This window comes from Neolamprologus brichardi, chromosome 15 (assembly GCF_056152115.1).
Source record: "Neolamprologus brichardi isolate AB-2024 chromosome 15, ASM5615211v1, whole genome shotgun sequence".
Classification (NCBI taxonomy): Eukaryota; Metazoa; Chordata; class Actinopteri; order Cichliformes; family Cichlidae; genus Neolamprologus; species Neolamprologus brichardi.
Genome location: NC_142118.1, coordinates 27,125,998 through 27,150,223, shown reverse-complemented (window position 1 = coordinate 27,150,223; position 24,226 = coordinate 27,125,998). Strand labels below are relative to the sequence as shown.

General features: G+C 40.2%; 2 protein-coding genes across 4 annotated transcripts in view; one reads left to right on the top strand and one right to left on the bottom strand.

Moving 5' to 3' along the window:
• cd2ap (CD2-associated protein) overlaps positions 1 to 24,226 on the bottom strand; it is a 109,616-nt gene that overhangs the window by 79,609 nt on the left and 5,781 nt on the right. For all 3 annotated transcript variants that reach the window (XM_006796203.2, XM_006796204.2, XM_006796205.2), the window contains exon 2: positions 4,945 to 5,102. In XM_006796203.2, coding sequence (XP_006796266.1) covers positions 4,945 to 5,102 — 158 coding nt within the window. The remainder of the gene's footprint in view (positions 1 to 4,944; positions 5,103 to 24,226) is intronic.
• Positions 20,994 to 21,825, top strand: LOC148098543 (zinc finger BED domain-containing protein 4-like). The gene is made up of 2 exons (XM_087852436.1): positions 20,994 to 21,410; positions 21,663 to 21,825. The coding sequence occupies exons 1-2, from the start codon at positions 21,070 to 21,072 to the stop codon at positions 21,823 to 21,825; spliced, it is 504 nt and encodes a 167-aa protein (XP_087708562.1). The 5' UTR covers positions 20,994 to 21,069.

Below are 24,226 nucleotides of genomic sequence, written 5' to 3'. Positions count from 1 at the left end.
TGCATAGTAAGCTTGATAAGACGATGTCAGAGGAATTGGTGCGCAAATTATCATCACTCACCAATCAGTGCTGTCGCTCTCTATACACAGTTTGCGCGATTGCAAAGTGAAAGCAAAAAACAAGCGCAAATTCAAACGCGATTTCAATATGTCACATATTGACAGTGGCTCACCGATGCCAATGACATAATTACCCAGCTACATTTCCGAAAGAATGCAAAAACATTGACATATACTTTTCCTTCCTACGATAGCCCGACGGGCAGGGCAGAGATAGATTTTGGTAGCCCGACTGGAAAAATCACTAGCGATTTTGCGAGCCCTGTATCTGATTGAGGAATCACTCATCTTTGGAAAAGAGAGTTTATTACAGAGAAATGGCTCTTTCCAAAATAAAAGCTATACTATACGCTTCTTCTGGGCTATATTCTCAGCAGCATATTAAACATATCAGGTCTCCATAAGGAGAATCATGTGCTAACGGCTGTCTAAATGACTCGGGTAAAGTTTGTAGCATGCGTGCTTGTTGTTTTTGTCTGCTTCCACTTGTCTTTGCACTAGGATGATGTCGGTGTAAATTTTCAGTCATATTCGTTGTGTTCCCCACTAGTGCTGTCAGCGTTAATCTAGTTGAAATGACGTTAACGCCACAACACGGCAAATCTCAGTTAACGAGCTACTGCGGATCGCCCCGTGCGTGGGGCTGGACGGCCAACACGTTAACGACCTAACTGCGCTAACACACTAGTTCCCACCCATGTAATTGAGCATTGCGTGGCACATCCAACATACTGTTTTACTTTAGTCCATGACTCGCTTACCTTCAGGGTCATACGTCACATGAAAACCAAAATAGTTCCAAAGGCCAGATCTGAATGAGGGTGGGGGAGGTTCAATTTGCCATGTTGCAACGAGAGCTTAGCTTCTGTCTTGCTAGCTTGCCCTGCGCTCAGTGAATCTGCGTTCGACTACTCCGCCTAGGCTGCACTGTCGAGCGCAGATCCACTGAGCGCTCAACACAGACAGCATCGTCAGAAGGAAAGTTGATAAAATAAATTAAAAATTTTGTATTGTTCGATACGCATACATATGCGTATCGAACCAAAAGCACTGTATCGAACGATTCAATATCAATACGAGTATCGTTGCACCCCTATTTAATAACCAGTTTCACTCCAGAAAAAGAAGAAAAAAAAGTCAACACCCTAATCCCGATACTGCTCCTCTGCATTTGTTTCTATATCAGACATTGGTGACAGACTGAAGTACTTCTCAGTCTTATTTTTATCTTTTCATCTAAAAAGGAACCTTTGTAAGGGTTACAAATCATTAAATTAGTATTGCAGTGTCGATAACAATGCTTTCAGCTCAGTGGTATCTGTTCCTTAGAGGCTAAGGCCAGACACATAAGGTACAACAACAACAAACTTTATTTATAGAGCACATTTAAAAACCAGCGGTATACCAAAGTGCTTAACATAAGAGACAGAGAGGTAACACGAGAGGACAGAGGTACTTTTAAATACAAGATACCTCACGTCCAATGTTCCTTCTAAGCTGTGCACGTGCGCAATTGTGCACTGCTGGCATGGTCTCTGCGCACAGAAAATCTGCGTTGCGCACGAAAAAAAAAAAAAAATTAACCTGAATTGAAATTTAAACAATTCTGTTTTGCGGTGTTAGTCAGTAAGTGACTGGCTGCTCCCATATGGGATAACAACGATGTCAACTTATCCCATAGACCAGCCAATAATGCGATTCACATTGGTATATATGCAGCTAATCAACGTCGTTGACAGGCTATGACAGCGTCCTTATGTGCCGATACCAGTGTTTTAGCTAGCAAAGCAGCGTGGCTGATGTGGAGTGAAGCCACGTTAATGACAACGTGTACAACCATTAGATATGTGAGCAGGACAGACGGAACAATTGACGGAAAAAGTGTGGACTTTATACCAGTTTTTAAATTGTGCTGATAGGCCACGTAAAACCAGAGTTATGTTAAAAATATATGCAATGTTTGGTTTGCTTCCTGAATACTATCGTTGTTTATATTTACTAAGGGAAGAAACAGTAAAAACAGTGTTTTATAAGGAATGCGCTTGAAAACACTCTCTGCCTGTGAACAAAAACAAAACCAAATTAAATCTGCAAGCAGCGTTATGAGGGCCCTCGCACCCCGGAGCGTCAAGCCACGCCCAACACCTAAAACCAGCACGTCTGATCTGATGTCACATTGATGGAATTCATGCATTTAACCACCAGCTAACATTTCATCTCATTCAATCATGATTATAGTCGTCCCACTAGGTGGCGCTCTAACCATTACTGACAAATGGCATAACAAACATTTCCGAGCATGACTCTCGACTCATGCCTACAATGTTTGGGCGAGATTGGACATTGTGCTTTTGAGTGACAGTAGATTACTGCTTTTTGGTGAGTGATTCAAACTCCACGTGCCGCCATGACCACCCCGTTTCCCTGAACGTAAAAAGCTTCGCAATTTAACATCACAAAGGTCTTTAGATTCAACGCAGTGGAGATCGTGTCAATCTGATGAAATCCCTTGGAGGAGTTTGTCAAAGTACGGTGCCTGAAAAGAGGGGAAAATGTCGGCAAAATTACACATTAATTTTAAAATGGCTGACTTCCTGTTGGATTTGGGATATTGCTCCAAGAGACTTTTTTGTACATCTTGATATCTTCCATAAGCTTAACAAGTTTCAGACTAATAGATAAAACACAGAGCAGGGGCTAATGTTTTGAAATTAGGGGGCGCTGTGGAGCCATTTTGCGCTATTCAAGGAAACTGATCACTGATCATTTTGATCATTGATATGTGATCATCATTGAATAGAGCGAAATGGCTCCACAGCGCCCCCTACAAAATTTCAAAACATAAGCCCTTGCTCTGTGTTTTATCTATGAGTCTGAAACCTGTTAAGCTTATGGAAGATATTAAGATGTACAAAAACGTCTCTTGGAGCAATATCCCAAATCCAACAGGAAGTCAGCCATTTTAAAATTAATGTGTAATTTTGCCGACATTTTCCCCTCTTTTCAGGCACTGTACTTTGACGAACTCCTCCAAGGGATTTCATCAGATTGGACTGATCTGCAGTGCGTGGAATCTAAAGACCTTTGTGATGTTAAATTGCGAAGCTTTTTACGTTCAGGGAAACGGGGTGGTCATGGCGGCACGTGGTTTCAATCACTCGCCAAAAAGCAGTAATCTGCTGTCACTCGAAAACACAATCTCTCCCAAAGGTCGCGCGCATGATGAGACTCGAGCTGGAAATGTTTGTTATGCCATTTGTCAGTAATGGTTAGAGCGCCACCTAGTGGAACGACTATAATCATGATTGAATGAGATGAATTGTTAGCTGGTGGTTAAATGCATGAATTCCATCAATGTGACATCAGATCGGACGTGCTGGTTGTAGGTGTTGGGCGTGGCTCGACGTGCCGGGGTGCGAGGGCCCTCATAATGGTGCTTGCAGCTTTAATTTTTTTTATAATTGCGTGGAATGAGTCTTGAGTTGAATGTTTTTAACAGGCAAAAAATACTTCAATAAGTAAATAAGTAAATGTTAAATTTTTGTCCTTTTTCTTTTTTTGCTGATCCAAAAATTGATCCAATCCGTGACTTAAAACCGTGATCCGATCTGAACCGTGAGATTTTTGATCCGTTGCACTAGGGCTGCTCGATTATGGCAAAAATGATAATCACGATTATTTTCAGTGAAATTGAGATCTCGATTATTTGACGATATTTATTTAACAATAACAATGTATTGAATAATAACTTTAAAGATTGTCAAAAAATAATATAAAATAGTGTGCAAATACTGATAACAGTGCAAATGTTTGCAATATAAAAAATAAATGAAAAATGTAAACATCTATGTTTAGTGAACTTTGCAGTGTTGCTCTGTGGTGCAGCTACGACACTGTAGCAAAGTTTACACACTAGGTCTACTTGATCCACGTCTGACTCCGCGAACCAATAATGTTTCCACACCACTTAAGTTTTTTTTTACCTCTCTTTTCAACCAACGGCAGTCACTCTCCTCTCCAAATAACTTCTGCTTAGCTTTCCGAGCTTCCCTCGGGTCCTCTTAAATTAATTAGAGTCTTAATTGTTGTGACACGTGTTCGAAATGCAGAGAGGTGCGCTCGATTTGCCACACGGAGCAGCGCAAGAGTAAAGCACGAGGGACGGGCTAATAATCGGCTCAGTCATTTTTAATGATCGTTGAAAGCCCAGATCGTAATCGTGATTAAAATTCGATTAATTGAGCAGCCCTACATTGCACCACTAGTTAACATACTACACAGGTCATGAACAAGATTTTTTTTAAATTTTCATTGTAAGTGGGCTAAAGCAGTTAATTAAAAGTAGTCTATCATAAATGCTGTAATTTGATTATTTTAATAAACCACGCAACTTGGATGGATTCGATGCTGGCGTGACCACAGTGCACACGTCTGCTGCTGCTCACAGTGGTCCAAGGGACCGCTCAGGGAGTTTGTCTGTTCGCTCAGACACATGAAAAATTAAAGGGAACATTGCTCATGTCTCTAAAATAATCCATCGAAATGATACCAGGTCAAGTTACCCCTTTAAACCTTTATTCCAATAAAAAGGTTCTGCTTTTCCAAAACACAAATCTAACTTCGCAAAAGGAATTCTGTAAACACTTTCTGATCTTTAGTTCTATCCTTTCTATTCTAAAATGTTTACATCATTCATCAAAGTAATATTAAATATAAAGCACAGAAATTCTTCTGTGTAGCAGACTGCTATACTCTGATAATGCTCCCAGTTTCAATAGGATTATCACTAACAGTATGATAGACAACACGGTTAGCTCTACTCCAACAAACAAGCTGCAATTTGATATAAGCCAGTTGACAGATGAACACTAATCTATCTCTCACCTTGACAAAGTTGTCGGGAAAGAGGCCCCTTTTCCCATTGAGGTCCCCCTCCATCCAACCATCCTCCTCTATGTAGCGCACGTTTTTGATGATGTCGCCAGGTCGAAGGGTCAGCTCGTCATCATGGAGTGCGTCATAATCATACTCCACCACAACCTCTACTCCAGACAAGGATGATGAAATGATAAAGAGGGGGGAAAGGCGGGGGGGGGGGGAGAATGGATGAGCCAAGATGAAGTCCAAATTTAATGAAAAATTGAAAATTCGATACTTTTGTAAAATTGCTTATTACACGTAAATCTCTTAAACACCCTTGAGTGAAATATTTAACTGATACATTTAAAGAATTTTAAAGGAAAATATCACTACTACCCCATAACACACACACACACACACACACACACACACTAAAACGTTTAATCTCAAAAGTTAAAATTCTTATTTTGAGAAATGTAGCGAAAATAACAATGGCTAACAGTCGAGTGTCGTTGTTTTTTAAATGTTTAAATAAAATGGTAAAAGTCACAATTATTAGCTAAATGTTCTCATTTGAAAAGGGGAAAAAAAAGAGTCCAAAGTTCATGATTTTACATCTTTTTTTTTTTTTTTGGGGGGGGGGGGGGCAAACAAACAAACAAAAAAAGAAAAAACAAAATAAACACCCACACTGGCACAAAAGGGCTTCCATAATAATTCAGAGAGAATGTGATTCTATGAATGTCTGGTCCTACCAACAATCCGTTTAATTGGCAAACTAAATGATTTATGCAACTTCAATGTTTCTATCTACATCTGTAATTGCAGGATAAGCAAGAAAAATACAACACACTAAAAAGTTTAGTCTGAGACCAAACTGAAATATATGAAATATGCTCCACACACCACAAAAAAGACGAAGAAAAAAAACGATAGCCACAGACTGTACAGACTTCTACCGTATAGTGCACTCATGCTGATACATGAATACATGTTTGACTATACTGACTGAGTGAAAAGAGTGCTTTTTCATAGTCAAAACCAAGACCTTTAACAACTTGCCTTACAAAGCAATTACTTTGTATAATATGGAATAAAAATATGGAAAATATGGTGCTGACAACTGAGCTTCCAACATCTGCGCACAGCTAAGCTAACAGAGTTTTTCACAGATGTATATTCTAGTTGTGGCAGATGATTAAATAGACAATCATTGTCAAACTTTGGTTAGTGAGGTCTTGTTGTGAAGCCTTGAGCAGAGCAGATGCAACACTCAAGGGGTGGATCTGAGATACTTTACACTCATAGTTTAGTAACTTGTATGTCCACTATAGCATACAATGCTTCATCCCCCTTATTGACTATCACAGGATTGTGTTTTACTAAATAAACACCACAATGTTTCCACTAAGAACAGAAACTAGCAACTGAGCCCATGAACTCATCAGAAACATTTACCCCGGATTGAAAGAAGAAGAAAGAATCCCCGTGGGGAAATTCCTCTCTGTTTTTAACCCATTCACTCAGTGAAGCAGTGGGCAGCCATTGGGCGCCCGGGGAGCAGTGTGCAGGGACAGTACCTTGCTCAGGGGTACCTCAGGGTAGCTGTTCAGGGGAACCGAACCCCCGACCTTCCGATCATGGGGCCACCACTCTACCTACTGAGCTATCCCTGCCATTTATAAGTCAGCCAAAGGCTATCACTCATATGTAACTAGGCTTCTTTATATAACCAGGGGGATCTCCTCTTTTCTTGCCACACAGAAAGAATGCAGATTTGCCCATCTTTTATATACAGTCTAGTCAGTTCAAAACGTCATACATAACCGTTAGAGTTAATGTTTCTCCTCTGCAAATATTTTATTGGCTATATAACATTTAATATCTGAGTAAAAATAATTGGCTCAGTTTCTTTGATTAACTCCAACTTCACAATCATCTGCTAAAGATGATGATGAAAGTAGTTAGATGGAGACATTAGTCCTCTGGATATCTGCTACAAGCTGAAGGGCCACTCCAAGTCCATCAGAACACAGGAGGACATCGTCAGTGACGCAGGTCCACAAAAACCACAGCCAGTGACCCAACCAGGGGGCAAAAACAGGTCCAGGGATAGCAACTGAATTTTAATGAAGTTCTATTAAAATATGAGTGTACAGTAAGGTTTAAAGGTAGACGTGAGGCCACTCTGACGCTGATGTTAGTTTCAGCCTCTGAAGTAGACCTCTTAATGGCAGACACTATGGCTTGCTGTGCAGCACAGACTGTACAAGAGGTTACACTGCCCTTAATAGCAGATATGTGGGTCTGTGTATAGCACTTCTACAGTTTGTATGCAATATTTTTGTATTAGTTTTGGACATAGCTTGTCACTAATTTAACTTTAGTCAAGATACAGTCACCTCTGGCCCCAAAATACCAATATGGCAGCAACCAAAACACTAATACTAACATACCAAGTTTCATTGCAGAAACCAATGATGGATATCACAGTGGTTACAGACATTTTTTTTATCTTATAAGTACATGCTTTGACTAGTCCCTCCAATTGCAGTATTTAGCAACAAACTGACACGAAAATGCACAATAAGTAAAAGGAGGTCAGAAAAACAGATACTGAGAGGCTGCCTGACTGAATCCAGCACAGCAGGTTGAACTGCTTCCGACAATAAACAGTCTTAGGAGGAGTGACAGGTTGTGAGGTATTCCAGCCACACAGGGTGGCCTTTTAACTCATGACTCATAGCGGAAAGGCTCCGCTGACACGGCTGGGTTCGCACCAAGCAGAAACAAAAACATGCAGAATAAGTAGAGTTTCCTGACCAATGACCTCCCAACAGCTTTTCCACTCAGCATCAAACACCAAGCAGAAACCTAACCAGGAATTTTTAAGGCTGATCACCAACAGATATGATTCGGTTGTCCATTTACTGTCATGGAAAATGGTCAGACAAATGCCAGATTGACATCAGCCTCCTACTGATTTGACTAAAAACAGCAGGGACCATGCTGATAGATTTATGTTCACTATCCCCAGTTAGAAGAAGTTTATTTCCTGTTAGGCCTGCTCTGCTGACACTGCTAGAATGACACTAGAAAGGCTGACGAGACTTGTTTCATGAGACTGCAGTATCTCTCCATGCTACATCTTATTTAGTCACCAGAACAGCTGTAGGCCACACCACCCAAACTAATTTCTGCTGCAGTTACCTCACATTTTCTGCTTTGTTAAAAGCCAAATAGTTTACTACCATGCATCCCATGTGGGTGTGTTTTGCTTTTTCCACATCACTTCATGCTGCATTCCTATTGGCTGGCTAACAAAAGTGTGTCTACCAGCATTAACCATGTGTGATTGTTATCATAAGTTTCTGACATTACAATTCTTCTACTGTACATTTAGAGTGCCCCAATTGCCTGCTGACCTCTCACTGTATTACATGGCAGCACAGTTTTTGAGCTACATCCCGAAATGTCACAGTGATTAACATCAACCCTGACACCAGAGTCACATCAGCATTTTCCACACATAGAACTTACTTGAGCAGGAAACACTGATGTGCATCTTTAACTTTAGCATCTTTTAATCTACTCAGGACGACAACGTCATCCACGACTTACTAGGGGACCATCCCTGTCCTTTTAATTTGATATTTCAGATGTTCCACCCCTCTGTGGGTTCTTTCCTCTAGCCAGCTCATTGGCCAAATTGCTTTCGAGTCACTCAGCTGTTACACATAGGATCTCTCACTGTGGTTGCCATACTCCAGCTCCACTGTCTCTGCCTGCACTGGTTTACTCTAACCAGAATCTACACCAGAAGAATTACTGCTTCATATCCTGCTATCAAAGAAAATACAATCTAAAGCCTTAGATTGCCTGTAAAAGCAACAATATGGCACCGATCATTCTTTTTGAAAATATTCATCCATCTCACTAGAGCTAAAAATAAATACCACCTTTACTGAATAATCTGTTTACTTGTAAATACAATAATGACTCAGTGTAATTGCAGTTACACTGAATAGAGTTTCTGTCAGTGTGTTGCAAGCTAGGTTAATGGTAACTAGGGCAGGGCAATATGGCCAAAAATATTTATCATGACATATATTTGAAAATGTGCGATAACAATATAACTGACGATATAATTGACGCGAGACAAAATACTTATGTGCATTAAAGCTATATAAAAATTTAACTGTGCAAAACTGTGCAGAAGTGGATGTAGCTGTGTGTAATGAGAAAAGATGAAAAGAACGATTGATAACTTTTATGTTAAGGCCCGATCTTATCTTTCTTGTAGAACTGTGTTCCAAATAAAGAACTTAGTGTTGTTAATCATTTACAAATCAATATTGTCTGTATGGTCAGCAATTACTCCCCAAAAAACAACAAAAAAAGTGAACATGTAAAACTGTGGTGTTAAGCGATGCGGTTGAAAAATTTGGGTGCACCTAACTTTTGTGCTGGTGTGCCTAAGAAAAAAAACGTTAGGTGCACCAGTGCAACCATGGCAAAAAGTTAGTCTAGAGCCCTGGCACAACTGTGACTTTATGCAGTTTACCGTTGGCTATTCAACTGATATCCTTCCACACATGTTAACTAATTACATTCCTTCCTCTTCATGGAACTAGACAATAAACCACACAGTGTTGGCTTTTATCAACATTTGTAATTTAACAAAAGCCTATAAGAAATCTAGTCTGCATTTACACTGTAAACGACAGTCTAAACACATTAAATGCATAAAAGAAGCACAAGCCGAGCAACAGAAAAATAAACAGCTTAGCCGAGGCCCCAGACCATAATTTAGGAATATCTGTCTGTGTAACCACAGGAAGAGATACGAACTCCGGTAGTAAACAAACAATGGAGAGCTCCGATAGGCAGAAATCTACCTTCAGTTAATTCAATACACAGGGCACAAGACTGGATGTGGAGCAAAGGGACTTTAAAACAGCCCCTCAGAGATCACACAAATAGACCCTGGCTGAGAGTAGCACAGCTCCTCAATCAGTCTGACTCAAATCTCTTCTGAACACCACTTATATGCCAACGGAAGTCAGCTTAAGATAATTATTGCTTTCATAGTCTTCAGTGGAGAGAAGGCAACCAAGAAACTGTTTTATTTTGCATCTTCTTTTAAAGTGTGTGTTACTGTAGGGTGAGATCAACAAAACACAGGGCTATCGGGTTGTGAGTTAAGCCCAGAATACAAGTTTTTCTGTCAGATGACCAAACACGTACAACATAAATTTAGCCTGTGATGACCAATGACCACTCACAAGCTGTTCCTGTGCACTGCTAAAACACTGAGAATCCTCTCAGCATGGAAATATCAGCAGGAGTCCCAATTTAAAGGGTTTTTCCTGCACAGAAGACAGACTCCTTTTTTCGTCAGACAACTGTAACACAACAAAACAGTCACACACAAACAGCATTTGAAGTCAGTATATACAGGAATATACTTAAAGTTACTGGATCCGTGTTTGCTTTGGAGCAGACAGTTGTTTGGAGGGCTACACTGGTTCTACACACTGCTGGGTTTACAGGCATACAAGCATATCTGAAAATCATTTTAGCACTTCTTTTATCCTGTTTTTTTACTCCAACCGTCTAAGAATGTCCATGTGTGACTGTTTTACTAGTCAACAGTTTGCTTGCTTTTATTTCTAAGGTTTAATCCATTCCATTTAATCCATTAATAATGTCCAACTAGCTGCAGCCCTGCCCACCTTGCATTTCAATACAGATAAAATAAATACAATAAATTTCAATACAAAGCCCAATTCTCGCAGGCAACTATCATTCAACTGCTCGTACAGCGAAGACGCCATCATACAATCAGACTGCCTCCATCTTCACCACCTCTGACTACAGGTGATACTAGCTCTTGTTCTGATCACCCCCTGCAGCAGGTGTCGATCATACTACACAGCAGAATGATGACTGTCATCAAAAACTAGAGCTAAAGTCTGTGAATTCAGAGCTAATGCGCATGGTGTGATGGAGAAGTAGGGCAGTATTCAACATATAAATGGCAATGATATCAGCTTTACAAATACTATAGTATAGGATAGTGGAGGACTATCGCTGCCGTCAAGATTACAGCCATTTCTAAAATATACCGTCTAGGGTTGGGCCATATTATACCGTTCACAGTAATACAGTGTTAGGCAATGATAAGAAAATGAAATATCGCAATAGAATATGGGTAAAACGCTCATGCGCAGTTAGGGATGCACCGATACCGATACTGGTATCGGGTAACGGGGCCGATACTGTAAAATGTGTGTGTACTCATACTCGTAAAAGTTAACCGATACCATGAACCGATACCAACTTATTTCATTAATCAGAGGGTGGCTTGTCATTTCTGTTGTAGTTTTTTAGATTGGCCACTAGGGGGCCAATTATTATTTTATTTATTATTTATTTTATAATTTTTTATATTTTATTATTTATTTAATAATAATTATTTTGTTTGTTTGTTTACAATATGGACACTGCAATAATTTAAAAGTTTATTTTATTCGCAAACCTAATTTGTATTTAGTTTTTTCCGAACAGAAGTGTTTATTTATTATTCTGAAAGCTCGAGACAGTGCCAATAGTTCAGTGATATTTTGTAAAATTACAATGTGGAGACAATAATTTAACAGAAGTGCTTATATTTCACTGGAAATTTTTTTGTGGTCATTTTTATTAAGATATTATTTTTTATCGGCAGGGAATATAATAAAACCTGTCTTCCAATTAATTGTATTTGTGTGTGTGTGTGTGTGTGTGTGTGTGTGTGTGTGTGTGTGTGTGTGTGTGTGTGTGTGGTAGAAGTATCGTTTTTTGTACTCTGTATCGGCAAGTACTCAGATCCAAGTATCGGTATCGTATCGGTTTGAAAAAATTGGTATCGTTGCATCCCTATGCGCAGTGCCTTTGTTTTTATTAGGCACATGGCGGAAAAAGAGAAGGACAAAAGCGGATCGTCGAATGAAACAGATGAACCAGAATTGGTTTGTAAAAATGGTGCAACTTCAGTGATGTCGAACTGTATGGTTTTTGTCCATCAGATAGCCACGATTGTCGGAGCATTACGGCTACCGTAGTCAAGAGCCTCGAGCAGTAATACGTACTGTGCTTCAACATAATATTACCGTGGAAGAGCTTTGATGGAGTAGGACACGAGTCTGGGAGCTCCCGCCGATTTCAATTAAATTGTTATTCATTCGTGCTTTTCAGCTATATTTCCAGTCCTGTTTTGGTTTGTGGATTGTTTTGTTGAGAAGTTTTACTCAGGCCTGCATAAAATGGCAGCAAAAAATGTTAAAACTACTACTATTCAAACACAACTGAGGCCTAGTTTGCAAACCACGACCACACCCTTGAATGAGCCGTTGTCTCCTGCAAAGCCCCCCTCGTGCCAAGCTAATCCTGATATTGAGGCTCTCAAGGTCGAGTTGCTGGCTTCGCTGAGGAAAGATATCGCTGACATCTTTAAAAAGGAACTTCAGGACACTCTGGGTGATGCTTTGTCTACCATTAAGTTCGACCTGCAGGCGGTGAAGACGCGATCGATAAAGCTGCCAATGACTCTACCATGTCCAAGCTAAAAGGTACGGTCAAGGAGATGGAGCACGCACTTACTGTCTGCTCTGATGATATAGCTGAGATGCAAAACACTATCAAGGGCCTCACAGCTCATGTAGCCAAGCTGGAAAATAAGTGTGAAGACTTGGAGTCCAGGTCGCGGCGCAACAATGTTAGGATAGTGGGAGTACCGGAGGGCTCTGACACGTGCACCACTGCTGCCGTAGCCTCCTTGCTAAAAGAAGCATTTGAACTGGGGAAGGAGCCGCTTTTGGATCGTTCGCAAAGGACCCTCCAACCCGCACCTAAGCCTGGCGACCGTCCACGAGCCATTATATGCAGGTTTCATTACCACACTGACTGTGTTGACATTTTACAACGTGCTAGAGAACGCCGACAGATTAAAGTTGGAGACCGGACCATCTCAGTCTGCCCTGACTACACCGCCAGGATGGCACGGGCTCGTGCTGCATTCAACACAGTCAGGCAGCAACTCCGTGGCATTGAAGGTGTTCGGTATGGCCTGCTTCATCCAGCGTGACTCCGCATCACATATAAGGGTGTCGAGAAGGACTTTGTTTCAGCAGAGGAGGCCAGTGATTATGTCAAAACTTTCATCTCTGGGTGAGCCTCGATAGCCCCTCAGTTTTATGCTGTAATGCTAATAAGGGTTCACGCTCTCGTTAGGTTTAACGCCATCTGTGCATTGTTTTCTTAGGCCGTTGTGCTAGTTATTGTACTGTTGGTGTGCTGGTTCCTTTTATTTTCATTGTTATATAATGAAACTGAATCATATAATATACTCTTGAACTTCGGACCAGTCCAGCACAATCTTCTCCAAGCTTGCTGCATTGATTTGTACAGGACTGGGTTGTTTTTTGTTTCTGTTATGTTTTTTTGGTTGTTTTTGTTTTAATTTTTAAATTTTATTTTATTTTTTTAATTTTATGCACTTTCGGTGTTTTGTTGTAAAGTTCTCCATATGAGGAAATTATATTTTGTACTGTGAGATTTTTTTTGTTTGTTTGGGGTTTTTTATTTATTTATTTATTTTTTTTGGGGGGGGGGGGGGGGGGTCTTTTTCTTTTTTCCCTTTTTTTTAAAAAAAATAAACCAAAAAAACATGTTTATTGTTACGCGCACACTGTGATACTGTAGAGAAGTTTTTTTCCCTCTCTCGCTTTTATTTTTATTCGGACTCCAATTAGTCCAGTCACTTTGGTGAATCATTTTTGCTACTTTGGGGTACATTGCTGTCTCCTTTGTTCTATTCTGTGGAGACTTGGGGTGTATTTGTGTTTAGGTTTGGGGGGGCTGTCCCATTTCAGCTCTTCATGGCATTTTGGTTTGGTTCTTTTCTTCTTCCTTTTTATGAATGGTTAATGGCAATATAGACCCCAGCATTGCTGGGTCAGGCATGCCTCTTAGATTCATTAGTTGGAATATCAGAGGTATGTGTAACCCTGTTAAGAGATCTAAGGTTTTTACTCACTTGAAACGTCTAAATTCTGACATAGCATTTTTACAGGAGACTCAGCTTCGCATTAAGGATCATTATAGATTATATTGCCCTTGGGTAGGTCAGGTCTTTCACTCAAATTTTAATTCGAAAGTTCTCTAGCTTTCGAGTGGCCATTCTCATTAATAAGAAAGTTCAATTTTCTTCGACCAATGTTATTGCTGATAGGAATGGTAGATACATCATTGTTGCTGGTACCCTAATGCAGAAAAAGGTTTTGTTGGTAAATGTATATGCCCCAAATTTTGATGGTGCTGAATTCGCTAATAGATTGCTGAGTAACATCCGCTTTCTGAATACTCATTTGCTTATCCTTGGTGGTGATCTGAATTGTGTTTTTGATCCAATCTTGGATCGATCTAGTCCTCATAATTTGACTCCATCTATGTCTAAAACATTCTCAGATTTTATGAAACGGAATGATCTTGTTGATCCATGGAGATTTCGCAACCCTTCAATCAAAAAAATTTTGTTCTTCTCCCAGGTCCACCAGTCTTATTCCAGGATTGATTATTTTTTCATCGACAGAACTCTTAATTTGTGTGTTAATTCTTCCGACTATTCTGGTATTATAATATCTGATCATTCACCTCTGCTATTGGATGTTCAACTTTCTACCTATAAACGTAGTCCTCCACTTTGGAGATTTAACTCTCTCCTTCTGGCGGATAAAGAATGTTGTGAATTTATTTCAAGCTCTAGTGAGGAGTTCTTGTCCTTCAATCAAAATGATTCTGTTTCATATTCTCTGCTATGGGAGACTCTTAAATGCTACCAGAGAGGTCAAATTATTTCTTACTCCGTTCGTGCTAATAAAAAGATTAATGCCAGGCTTAAAGAACTTATAGCTGCAATTAGTAACCTTGATCAAAGTTTTACACTGAACCCTTCTCCAGAATTACTGAAGTAGCGCCTTGATTTGCAAGCAGAATTTGATCTTATGTCAACCAAAGAGGCTGAGCACTTATTACTACGCAGTCGTGGCTCATATTATGAATACGGTGACAAGGCTAGTCACTTGTTGGCACATCAGTTACGACGTCAGGCCTCCTTGCGTGTGATACCCAGTATTAAAAACTCTTATGACAATATCACTACAGATCCCTTGGAAATTAATTCTACCTTTAAAACATTTTACTCTTTGTTGTGCAAGTCCGAATTTCCCACGGATAAAGCTAAAATTAATGAATTTCTTCATAATCTTTCAAACCCTGTTATTGGTGCTAATATTGCCGGGCAATTGGACTCCCCATTATCTATTGAAGAAGTATTAAAAGCTATTACATCTATGCAGCCTAATAAAGCCCCAGGCCCGGATGGGTTTCCAATTGAATTTTATAAAACATTTATTGGTAAATTTGCACCATTGCTTTTGTTTGTGTTTAATGAATCCTTGGAAACGGGTTCATTACCACCTACTTTCACACAAGCCACCATAGCGCTCCTTCTCAAAAATGACAAGGACCCAACCTCCTGTGGTTCCTACAGGCCATTATCTCTGATGCCGATGCAAAGGTATTGGCTAAAGTAATTGCATCTCACCTAGAGGATGTGCTTCCTCGAATTATATCTGAAGAGCAGAATGGCTTTATAAAGAGACGGCAATTGTTTTTTAATACCCGTGCACTCTTTAATGCTATTTACTCAAAGCATCTATCTGAATTTCCTGAACTTGTGATTTCTTTAGATGCTGAAAAGGCTTTCGATAGGGTGGAGTGGGAGTACTTGTTTGCAGTTTTAGAGAAATTTGGTTTTGGCGATAAATTTATTTCCTGGATTCGGCTTCTTTATTCGTCCCCTAAAGCCAATGTTCAAACTAATGATGTTTACTCTGATTATTTTGCGCTGGGTCGTGGTTGTCGTCAAGGTTGCCCTCTGTCAGCTTTACTCTTTGCCATTGCCATCGAGCCTCTGTCTATTACATTGAGATCTTCTGTATTCAGGGGAACCAGTCGTAATGGAATTGCACATAAAGTATCATTGTATGCGGATGACTTGTTATTATATATGACTGACCCTGCACGCTCCATCCTTGCTGTTTTAAGTATTCTGGAGAACTTCAGTTCGTTTTCAGGTTATAAATTAAATTTAGGGAAAAGTGAGTGTTTTCCTGTTAATACGGCAGCACGTCAACTTCAACAGTTGACAGTTATCTCCCCTTTCGTCTCAGTCCATCTGGGTTTAAGTACTTAGGGATTAACGTGACTCGCTCTTAGGGCTGCACGATTAATCGTTAGAAAATCGCGATCTCAATTCATACTTATGTGCGATCTCATTTCCAAATGACAACGAAAAAAAAAAAAAAAGACGGCGATTGTACCGCATTTTGATCCGGGACGTAATCTGCATGAAAACAAGCGCTCACTCTTCCTGCTCAACAAATGACAAGGGCGGAGCCTTATACCACGTGATACAGAAGCTGGCTGCTAAAATTGGCAGGGAAAAAACAACGGAGAGCTCGTCAAGGATGGCGAGAAAGTGACTGGAGAAAATCCGTCCCGGTCAACCACCCAAACATCAATAACGGGAACCTTATACAGCGCTTCCCTATACACGTCAAATTCCCACAGGCACAAAGAAATTACGGAGGCTATCACTTATCACCTGACCAAAGATATGGCTCCCATCAACACTGTGCAAAACGAGGGATTTAGGAAAATGATCAACACCCTAACAAACGCTACATAGTGCCGTCCCGCAACTATTTTTCTATTGTTGCACTACCTGCTCTATACGCGCAGTGTCAAGCAACGGTGGAGACGGAACGATAAAATGTGAGACATTTGTTGTTTTTATGTTTATTTATTGTTTTTATGTTCAGTCTCAACTGTTACGAAGTTGATGTGCAGTTAATAAGCGCAATAAATATTTATACTGGAAAAGAAAATCGTGAGAGAATTGTGATCTCAATTCTAAGCAAAAAAATCGTGATTCTCATTTTATGCAAAATCGTGCAGCCCTACTCGCTCTCTATCTGGCCTTAAATCAGCAAATTTGTCTCCTCTTATATCAAGGATTACATCTGATATTCAAAGATGGGGTAATCTCCCCCTTTCTTTAATCGGTAAGATTAATGTTGTTAAAATGAACATCTTACCAAAATTTTTATTTTTATTTCAGTCAATTCCCTTATTTTTGCCGAAACATTTTTTTGTTTCACTGGACAAGATTATTGGTTCTTTCATTTGGGGAGGGAAGCCACCTAGGGTTTCTAAAACTTTGCTGCAGCGATGCAGATTTAGTGGAGGACTTGCATTACCTAATTTTCTAGCCTACTACTGGGCCGCTCACATCAATAAACTTTGCTACTGGCTAAAATCTTCTGGTTCCTCGTGGTGCAAATTGGAGCTATCGTCATGTAAGGGCTCTTCTTTACCAGCTTTGCTCTATTCCTCTTTACCCGTAAAACTCTCTCTGTATACTGATAATCAGGTGGTTCTTAACACACTCAAAATCTGGTTTCAGTTTAGACGTGTGGTGTGACAAGTAGGGCTGCTCGATTATGGCAAAAATGATAATCACGATTATTTTCACTGAAATTGAGATCTCAATTATTTGACGATATTTATTTAACCCTTTAAGACCTACCATAGAACCAAGTCCGCCAGAGCTTATATAATTTTTTTTACATGCTGTAGTGCCATTTGTGGGAGCATTTCAAGTTGCTATACATCAATACAACTGTTATAGCCCATATTTTAATAATATGTATGCATTAAGTCCATAGTAACTACATTAATTGCAAAAAAGTGCAATAAACTACAAAAAAATTGAAAATCGTTTTTGTTTTGTTTTTTACATATATTTCTACTTGGAGAAATTTAAGAGGTTTATCCCTCAAAACTTTAAATACAAAGAAAGTTGCAAAAAATAGTTTACAACAACAGGAAATTTATTTTGAGTGTCTTCATAGTTTTATTTTGGAGATACAGCAATTTTTATATACTGCAGGGAAAACAAAAAAACAATCCTATGATGCAAATTTGCAAAAAAAACCAGCATGTGCATCAAAATAAACTATTTCCAGCAGTGCAATTCGAGTTCTAAGCATCCCAGAAACTATTCAGAAAAGTCGAACATGACTTATAAAAACACCAGTATAGGCTTTTAAGGCCTACAAGTAAAAAAAAATTTCCGCGAAAATGACGTCACTTCCGGTTTCGGGCAGGAAATGGCGGACATGCGATAGTTCGCGCTGACGTCTGTTTCAATGTGGGAAGTGTTACGAACAGCTGATCGGATCGGCAAAGAGTGTTTCTGGAGTATTATGTTTTTGTTCCTGCAAGTGCTTGTTATGCAATTTTTGCAAAGCTTTATGTGGAAGGAAACCGTGACCTAGGACAAGCTGATGGCATAAGATGTAAGTACAACTCCTCTGGTTTCATATTCAAAAAAATATTGCGCGAGCTTACATGGTTCAGGTTCTACAGGGATTTAAAAATAGTTACACAAAACGGAGCGTGCTGCTCTGTCTGGCTTTAAAGGGTTAACAATAACAATGTATTGAATAATGACTTTAAAGAATAATATAAAATGGTGTGCAAATACTGATAACAGTGCAAATGTTTGCAATATAAGAAATAAATGAAAAATGTAAACATCTATCTTTAATGAACTTTGCAGTGTTGCTCTGTGGTGCAGCTACTACACCGTAGCAAAGTTTACACACTGTGTCTACTTGATCCACGTCTGACTCCGCGAACTTATGTTTCCACACCACTGAAGTTTTGGGGTTTTTTTACCTCTCTTTTCAATCAACGGCAGTCACTCTCCTCTCCAAATAACTTCTGCTTAGCTTTCCGAGCTTCCCTCGGGTCTTCTTAATTGTTGTGACGCGTGTTCGAAAGGCAGAGAGGTGCACTCGATTTGACACATGAAGCAGCGCGAAAGTAAAGCATGAGAGAGGTGCTAAAAATCGGCTCAGTCATTTTTAATGATAGTTGAAAGCCCAGATTGTAATCGTGATTAAAATTCGATTAATTGAGCAGCCCTAGTGACAAGGGTATAAAACAGTTCAAACATTTATATGTGGATGGTGTTTTCGATAAGTTTTCCCAATTTGTCTTCTCGTTATAATCTCCCTATCACCCATTTGTTTCGCTATTTTCAAATTCGACATTTTGTTGCCAAGTGTTTCCCAAATTTCCCCTCTTTACCTTCAGAACAGCAGTGAGAAACTACGTTATCATTTATTCCTCATCACAGAGGAACCATTTGGAAACTCTATGATGCTATCCTGTCTTTTAGTAAGCACTCTAATGTTAAGCTTAAGTGTACATGGGAAGGAGAACTAGGAATTCGAATACATGAGGAGTCTTGGGAACAGGCTATAGCGAGGGTACAATCTTCCACCTCCTGTGCTCGTCTTGGTCTCATTCAATTTAAGGTCATACACACGGTGCATTTCTCTAAGTCTAGACTTTCTGAATTGTATCCAGAAGTGAAAAATAAATGTGATAAATGCCATGGCTCTCCTTGTCACCTTAGCCACATGTTTTTTCTGTGTCCTGAGCTAGAAGGACAGTGTATTTTGCTATTATGTCAACTGTTCTTGGGGTAACTCTTCATCCTTGTCCTCTGATTGCTGTATTCGGGATTCCTGATCACTCACTTACACTTGATTCCACACAAAAGGATATTATAGCCTTCACATCCCTATTAGCGAGACGTCTAATATTGTTGCATTGGAAGTCTGTTAAGTATCCTACTATTTCCCGGTGGCTTAGAGATGTCATGTTTTTTTAAAACTTGAAAAAATTAAATATACGTTGAGAGGTTGTACGGCCAAATTTTTTCACAAGTGGCAACCCTTTATCTCTTATTTTACTAGTCTAGAGGTATTGCCTGTTTAAATGTACTTCTGTTACTGTTATATTCCTACGGCTGTTCGATACAACGATATATATCGGATGACGATATAAAAACGTCTATCGTTTCATTTTACGCTATTTGTTTTTTGTTTGTTTGTCTTTGTTTTAGAATGCGTTTTTGTTTAGTTTTTGGTGTAGCAGTGGACAAAGTCCTCTTGGTTTGTTCCTTGGAGGAAATGCCTTTCCACATATGTTAAGCATGGGCGCATTAAAAGACGGCGTACAGGTGCTGTGTGTGCGTGGCATGAGCAAACTGCAAACGTCCTGCCTAGTCACTGGAGTAAGGCCACGGGGCAGCAAGACTGAGGCTGAAACAGCTGCAACCTATGAAGTAACGTTGAGGGTGAAAGTTAGAGTTTCCTGAAAACTGAAAGTGAAGAAAAGTCTCCTAATAGCCTAAGCTGGACAAGCTCAGATCAAGCAGCGACTTTCAGACAAGTAGGGCTGCCACAAACGATTATTTTGATAGTCGACTAGTCACCAATTATTTTTGCGATTAGTCGACTAATCGGATCATGCATCCATTGGACGTAAAGTGCACCAGCGTGTGCTTGCTCTTATATAACTATCATTAGCTTACAGCTTGAAGTGTTTAAGGTAGGGATGCACCGATACCGGTATCGGGTATCGGCCTCGATACCGCATTTTCTAAAGTACTCGTAAAAAGTTCCCCAAAACCGAGGACCGATACCACAGTCTGAGCCCTGTCTATGTTTGAGCGGCATGTAAGGGGTTAATTACAGGCGCCGAGTGCCCGCCACCAGGCCCTGGCTGCATCTCAGAGCTGGGAGAAGGCGAGGCGAGACAAGTCAGCCGTGTGGAACTATTTCAAAGTGAACGAAGACGCGAAAACAAAGGCGGACTGCAAATTGTGCTCAGCGAAATTGTCCAGAGGAGGCTCAAAAGGTAGCGCATTTAACACAAGTAATTTAATCAAGCACCTAAAATCCCAACACGACAACGAGTACAAAGAGTTTACCCACGCTTATTTACCCATGCTTATTAGCACAGAGGAGCATAGCCGATGCTATAGCAGTGGGACGGAAAATAGTTGGGCATTTTAAACATTCCGCCTTAGCCTACTCCCACCTCGAGGACATTCAGGGACAGCTCAACCAGCCAATAAAGAGACTGCAGCAGGACGTACAGACGCGCTGGAACAGCACGTATTACATGCTCCAGTCCCTCATTGAGCAAAAGCGAGTGCTGGGCGTGTATGTGTCCGAGCACGAACTCCCTGACTATCTCACCGCTCACCAATGGGCTCTTTTGGAGACGACTGTTGCCATCTTCGCCCCCTTTGAGGAACTAACTAAAAAAGTGAGCAGCTACGACGCACTAGCCTCTGATGTCATCCCAGCTGTGACTGTGCTAGTGAGACTTCTAAACAGAGAAACAGACGAGGACCACGGCGTCAAGACAATGAAAGCAACCTTACTGGCAGCTGTCAAGAATCGCTTCAGTGACGTCGAGACCAACCCACTGTACTTCATCTCCACCGTACTCGACCCAAGGTAAAGTCTGTGTGCTATAGGTATTCAATGAGTATAGTTACAGTACTAAATGTAAGATTATTTTACATCTGAAATATTATATATTTGTAACTAAAATACACAAATACAAATGTATGCAATATATATAATATGAAATACATTTCCCTTATTATTACCAGAAATCAAATGGCTGGCATTTGTCACAGTGGTTTAGGGGAAACTAAAATCAATCCTATTTTTCCACATATTAATACGTTTATGAATTTTGTGCAGGTATAAAGATTGCTTCTTCTCCAACAACACTGCTCCAGAGGCAGAAGCTGCAGAACCTCCTGCTAAACTGTTCCTCAAGGCCCAGGCCAGCACTAGCAGCAGTCTGGACACTGTATTTGATGAAATCGCTAAGGAGCAGCCCCAGGCAGCACAGCCGCACTGAGCTCGACACATACCTCAGAGAGGCCCCAAGCCCTCGTGAAGACAGTCCTCTGATGTACTGGGGTGTCAACAAAATCAGGTTCCCCACTTTGGCTAAAATAGCCCGTAAATACCTCTCAGCCCCATGTAACAGTGTGGAAAGTGAAAGGCTTTTTAGCTCAGTGTCACACATTATAGATGAAAACAGAAACAGTCTGACTGCTGATAATGCAGAAAAGCTACTTTTCTTAAAGAAAAAAAAACCCTGCCACTCACTTTTTCTCTCCATTAAGTGAGTCATCTTAGACTTGATGTTAATACCTACCTCAGTTGCACTGACTGCCACAGTTCTATGTCGGTGGATGTTGTTAGTTTATTCAAATATTGTGCACTAAATGGCAAAGATGTTTATTAATGCCCCTTGTGTTGTCCAAAGCGGCAGAGTTTACAATAAACTGAAAAAAATACTTGAGTTGCACTGTCACTGTTTAATTTTTTTTTTCATAATTATTTATTCTGTAATATGTTACATACAACATGCTTTTCATTTTAAATAAATGTTCTTAACTCCAAACCAGTCCCTTGTTTTTGTTTTTTTTTTTTGTTAAATTATAGGACTAAAGCTGTTACCTGTAAATTTAAATCATGTTTTTATTAAGTACTCGGTATCGGCAAGTACTGAAATGCAAGTACTCGTACTCGTTTCCAAAAAAGTGGTATCGGTGCATCCCTAGTTTAAGGTATGTGCTAACTAAAAATAAAGACAAGATGATAGTTTATTAAACTTTTAATGAAATTTGCAGATTGTAAATGCAAATGTAAAATATAACAACAGGACACTGCAGTAAATTCTCTACCATTTCACACTTCTGTTTAATCAGTTCTCTGTTTGACATTTATTCAGCTGTGTAAAAACTGTAACTTTTAATCTCAGTCAAATCAATTTACTGAGGAACAAATAAAACACTGAAAAAAGCCAAACAATAACATTTTTAAATTATCTGAGTGACTTATATATCATGTTTAACCTGAGTAGCGAAAGACCGCGGGGGGTTTGAAAATGTGCCCCGGGAGTTCGCTGTTCTCGCCAGCTCTAGTGGGCCTTGAACCCTCTAGCTATCGAGCTGGTGGGTCTCCGAAAACGTTGGAGCACTTTTGCAAATATGTGATGTCTTGATAAACCAAGCAGATATTTGAAGTTTACACAGCTACATTCTCGCCTGAAAATATGTTACAAGTTTATTTTGTGACCCAGAAAGAGTAATAAGAGTAATATTAAAACTAAGTAGCTGCCGCCATTGTTGAAAACTGGAATTGGCTGGGCCACGCTATGAACTCTGAGACAGGTTGGGCCACGACAGATATACCCGACCCATCCTTCAAATCTGGGGAAATGAAGGAATCATTTTTCGGCCGCATTTGGGGGAGTCTTCGAATATGGACAGGCTTCGCCGTGTCACTGTAACGTAATTGGCCTACAAATGCAGCTTCTGAAGGATGTGGCTGCTAAATCTGGACACAGCTATGAAACCAAACACTGCTTCTTCTTCTTCGGGGTTTAACGGCAGCTGGCATCCCTGGACATGCAGTGCTGCCATCTTCTGTTTCAGTCCGTTATTATACTTTTAAATCCTACTACTTATTCCTGCGTCTTTCGGGATCTTACAAAGCTTCAAACGGCGCGTCGACTATTAAATTGGTGGTCGACGATTTTAATAGTTGACGTAATCGTGACTAGTCGACTAATCGTGGCAGCCCTACAGACAAGGCATATCCTCAAGTTCTCTAGTCCTGGCCTCTGCCCCAGAAACAGCTACACTGCTTTACAGTTTATATTCATAACACCTCATAACTGGGCTCTGCCATACAGCACATCTGAACATACACTCACTGTTTGCTAGGCGTTGACAAACAACTTTCAGCCCGAAGCAGGAAGCTGACGAGCCTACAGGTGCCTCGCCATCTTTGTATTGCTGTGTAGATGTAGGTCAGCAGGTCTGCTAGTCCTTCATAGCCAGGTGACACCAGACTACAACAGATTAGCTCCGTTACTGGTGCACAGCTATCCTACTGCGTCAATGATGTGAAATTAACTGGACCTTAGTTTGAATCATTTACCAATCTAATGTGAACACAGTATCGATGGTGGTGGGGGTGGGGGTAAAAGCACCTCAAGTTTTTAGAAAACATCAATAATGTGGCCAGCGGCAGCCACATCCCTGCTGCAGGAGTGCTTCTACTGTCTTGCTCTAAATGCACAACTGGAACGGAGAGACAAGAACTCCCAGAAGCACAGCAATTAAATGGTAGGAATAGTCAAAACAGAGGAGCTCCAGCTGATGACAGAGAGCACCTCCTGTTTGGTGCCACAGCTCATAACAGTGTTCATCTCCTCTTAACCACCATTTTCATAACCCTAACCT

Bases quoted from the DNA above. Each gene is read 5' to 3' on its own strand.
- LOC148098543 (XM_087852436.1), top strand. From the start codon at position 21,070: ATGCTCCAGTCCCTCATTGAGCAAAAGCGAGTGCTGGGCGTGTATGTG. The intron at 21,411-21,662 runs GTAAAGTCTGTG...AATTTTGTGCAG, and splicing joins TCCACCGTACTCGACCCAAG to GTATAAAGATTGCTTCTTCT.